This window comes from Neopelma chrysocephalum, unplaced genomic scaffold (assembly GCF_003984885.1).
Source record: "Neopelma chrysocephalum unplaced genomic scaffold, ASM398488v2 Primary Assembly neopelma1_96766, whole genome shotgun sequence".
Classification (NCBI taxonomy): domain Eukaryota; kingdom Metazoa; phylum Chordata; class Aves; order Passeriformes; family Pipridae; genus Neopelma; species Neopelma chrysocephalum.
In genome coordinates, this window is record NW_020925410.1 from 398 (window position 1) to 4,375 (window position 3,978).

Genomic DNA, 3,978 nt, shown 5'->3' on the forward strand with positions numbered 1-3,978 from the left:
CCCCCTGAACCCCCTTTGGGACCCCCAAATCCCCCCTGGGACCCCCAGATCCCCTCACCTGCCCCGTGACAGGTTCCAGCTGCTGCAGGGTTGCCCTGGGACATCCTGGGACCCCCCAAACCCCCTTTGGGACCCCCAAATGCCCTCACCTGCCCCGTGACAGGTTCCAGCTGCTGCAGGGTTGCCCTGGGACATCCTGGGACCCCCCAAACCCCCTTTGGGACCCCCAAATGCCCTCACCTGCCCCGTGACAGGTTCCAGCTGCTGCAGGGTTGCCAGCACAAACACGGCCGTCTTGCCCATGCCCGACTTGGCCTGGCACAGCACGTCCATGCCCAGGATGGCCTGGGGGATGCACTCGTGCTGCACTGCGGGCACAGCATTGGAAAATATCAAATTACATTCCTTGTGGAATTGAAAAAATCAAATTAAATTCCCCGTTGAGTTAAAAATGAAATAAGTTATAAATGAAATAAGTTATAAATGAAATAAAAAAAAAATAAGTCATAAATGAAATAAAATAGAAAGTTATAAATTAAATAAGTCATAAATGAAATAAAATAAGCTATAAATTAAATAAAATAAGTTACAAATTAAATAAAATAAAATAGGTTATAAATGAATTAGGTTATAAATAAAATAAGTCATAAATGAAATAAGTCATAAATGAAATAAAATAAGTTATAAATGAAATAAATAAAACAAACTAAGTCATAAATTAAATAAAATAAGTCATAAATAAAATAAGTTATAAATGAAATAAATAAAATAAAATAAGTCCTAAATGAACTAAAATAAGTCATAAATGATATAAAACAAGTTATAAATGGAATAAAATAAAATATAAATGAAATAAGTTATAAATGAAATAAAATAAGTAATAAATGAAATAAGTAATAAATGAAATAAATTATAAGTGAAATAAACTATAAACGAAATAAATTATAAATGAAATAAAATAAGTCGTAAATGAAATAAGTTGTAAGTGGACTAAAATAAGTTATAAAATAAATAAACGAAAGAAGTTATAAATGAACTAAAATAAGTTATAAGTGAAATAAATAAAATAAGTCATAAGTTAAATAAATAAAATACAAAAAGTTATAAATGAAATAAATAAAATAAAATAAGTCATAAATTAAATAAATAAAATAAGTCATAAATTAAATAAATAAGTTATAAATGAAATAAATAAAATAAAATAAGTTCTAAATGAAATAAATAAAATAAAATAAGTTATAAACGAAATAAATAAAATAAAATAAGTCCTAAATGAACTAAAATAGGTCACAAATGAACCAAACTGGCGGGGCTGCCCCACCTTCGGAGGGGTGCTCGAAGCCGCAGTCGACGATGGCTCGGAGCAGCTCCGGTTTGAGCAGGAAATCCCGGAATCCCGAGCTGTGGATGGACACGTAGGAGCCCTTGACGTCCTTCTTGGGGGGGGCCTCGGCGCCGTCGGCCCCCGCCGCGTTCTCCACCTCGTCGTCCTCATAGTCCAGCAGCTCGTTGTCCACGTCGTTCTCCGCCATCCTCACGGCTGCGGGGACACGGGGGGTCACTGGGGTGGGATCATCGGATCACCGGGAGCACCGGGAACACAGGAATACTGGGAATGGGGGATTCGGGTACCCAGGAACACCAGGACTATGGGATCAGCAGGACTATGGGATCACCAGGACTATGGGACTACCAACACCTATCACCCCCTAAAAGGGACCTGAGCAGGGCCAGGAACCCAGGAACACTGGGAATGTGGGATTCAGGCACCCAGGACCACCAGGACTATGGGACCACCAGGACTATGGGATCACCAGGACTATGGGACCACCAAGACCCATCACCTCCACAAAGGGACCTGAGCAGGGTCAGCATCCCGGGACCACCAAGAGCCCGGGACCACCAAGAGCCCGGGACCACCAAGAGCCCAGGAACACCAAGAGCCCAGGAACACCAAGAGCCCAGGAACACCAAGAGCCTGGGAACACCAGGAACACAGGAACACCAGGAACGTGGGATTCAGGTACCCATCAGCACCCTGGGACTACCAGGACTATGGGACCACCAGGACTATGGGATCACCAGGGCTATGGGATCAACAGGACTATGGGACCACCAAGACCCATCACCCCCTAAAAGGGACCTGAGCAGGGGCAGGAACCCAGGAACACTGGGAATGTGGGATTCAGGCACCCAGGACCACCAGGACTATGGGATCACCAGGATTATGGGATCACCAAGACTATGGGACCACCAGGACTATGGGATCACCAGGACTATGGGATCACCAGGACTATGGGATCACCAAGACTATGGGATCACCAAGACTATGGGATCACGAGGACTATGAGATCACCAGGACTATGGGATCACCAGGACCATGGGACCACTGGGACCCATCACCCCCCAAAGGGGACCAGAGCAGGGTCAGCATCCCGGGACCATCAACAGCCCAGGAGCACCAGGAACCCAGGAACACCGGGAATGTGGGATTCAGGCACCCAGGAACACTGGGAACATGGGATTCGGGCACCCATCAGCACCCCGGGACCACCAGGACTATGGGACCACCAGGACTATGGGATCACCAGGATCATGGGACCACCAGGACTATGGGATCATCAGGAGTATGGGATCACCAGGACTATGGGACTACCAAGACTATGGGATCACCAGGACTATGGGATCACCAGGACTATGGGACCACCAGGACTATGGGATCACCAAGACCCATCACCCCCCAAAAGGGACCTGAGCAGGGTCAGCATCCCGGGACCACCAAGAGCCCGGGAACACCAGGAACCCAGGAACACCAGGAACGTGGGATTCAGGCATCCATCAGAACACTGGGACCACCAGGACTATGGGATCACCAGGACTATGGGACCACCAACACCTATCACCCCCCAAAAGGGACCTGAGCAGGGTCAGCATCCTGGGACCACCAAGAGCCCAGGAACACCAGGAACACTGGGAATGTGGGAGTCAGGAACCCAGGAACACCGGGAACGTGGGATTCAGGCACCCATCAGCACCCCGGGACCACCAGGACCATGGGATCACCAGGATTATGGGACCACCAGGAGTATGGGACCACCAGGAGTATGGGACTACCAGGAGTATGGGATCACCAAGACCCATCACCTCCCAAAAGGGACCTGAGCAGGGTCAGCATCCTGGGACCACCAAGATCCACCAAGGACCATCAGGAACCCGGGAACACAGGACTCGGGCACCCATCAGCACCCCAGGACCACTAAAATAACGGGACCACCAGGAGCACCACGGCACTACCAGAACTATGGGACCACCAAGACCCATCATCCCCCAAAAGGGATCTAGGGAGGGTCAGCACCTCGGGACCACCAGGAGCCCAGAACTACAAGAACAATGGGACCACCAGGAGCTCAGGACCAGCAGAAGAACGGGACCACCAGTGCCACAGGACTACCAGGACTATGGGATCGCCCTGGGACCACCAGAATAATGGGACCAACAAGACCCAGGCACCCAGCAGCACCCAGAGGGATCCCCAAAAGGCATCTGGGCAGCACCGGGACCCCAAAGGGGACCCAGCCCCGCTGTGACCCCAAAAGAGACCCAAGAGCTCTTGATCCCTCCGAGGGGAATCCAGGTACCCCAAAAGGAACCCAAAACCCCCCCCAGCGCCCCAAAAGGAACCTGAGACCCCTCAGCATCCCAAGAGGAACCCGGGCACCCCTCGGCACCCAAGAAACCCTAAAGCCCCCCAAAAACACCCCATCACCCCCAAATGGGCCTCTACCATCCCTGGCACCCCCCAGGGCACCCCCCGATGCCATGGGGGTCCCAGACACCCACCACAGCCTCTATGAACCTGTGGGCCCTAAAAGACCCCAACGCTGCCCCCCCCCCCCAATAAAAATGGACCCTGGAACGTGGGGACCCCTATCCCAACACAGGGGACCCCAAACCCGGCCCCCCCCCCCCCCCCCCCCC

The 3,978-nt window shown here is 50.2% G+C and overlaps 1 protein-coding gene across 1 annotated transcript; it reads right to left on the minus strand.

The window, feature by feature from the left end:
- Positions 1 to 212: 212 nt before the first annotated feature.
- On the minus strand, positions 213 to 3,663 carry LOC113981757 (spliceosome RNA helicase DDX39B-like; the record flags this gene model as incomplete). Its single annotated transcript, XM_027709318.1, has 3 exons — positions 3,658 to 3,663; positions 1,322 to 1,561; positions 213 to 368 (listed from the first exon to the last, which is right to left on the minus strand). Coding segments are annotated over exons 2-3 (367 nt in total), but the record flags the coding sequence as incomplete, so codon positions are not given.
- Positions 3,664 to 3,978: the final 315 nt, after the last annotated feature.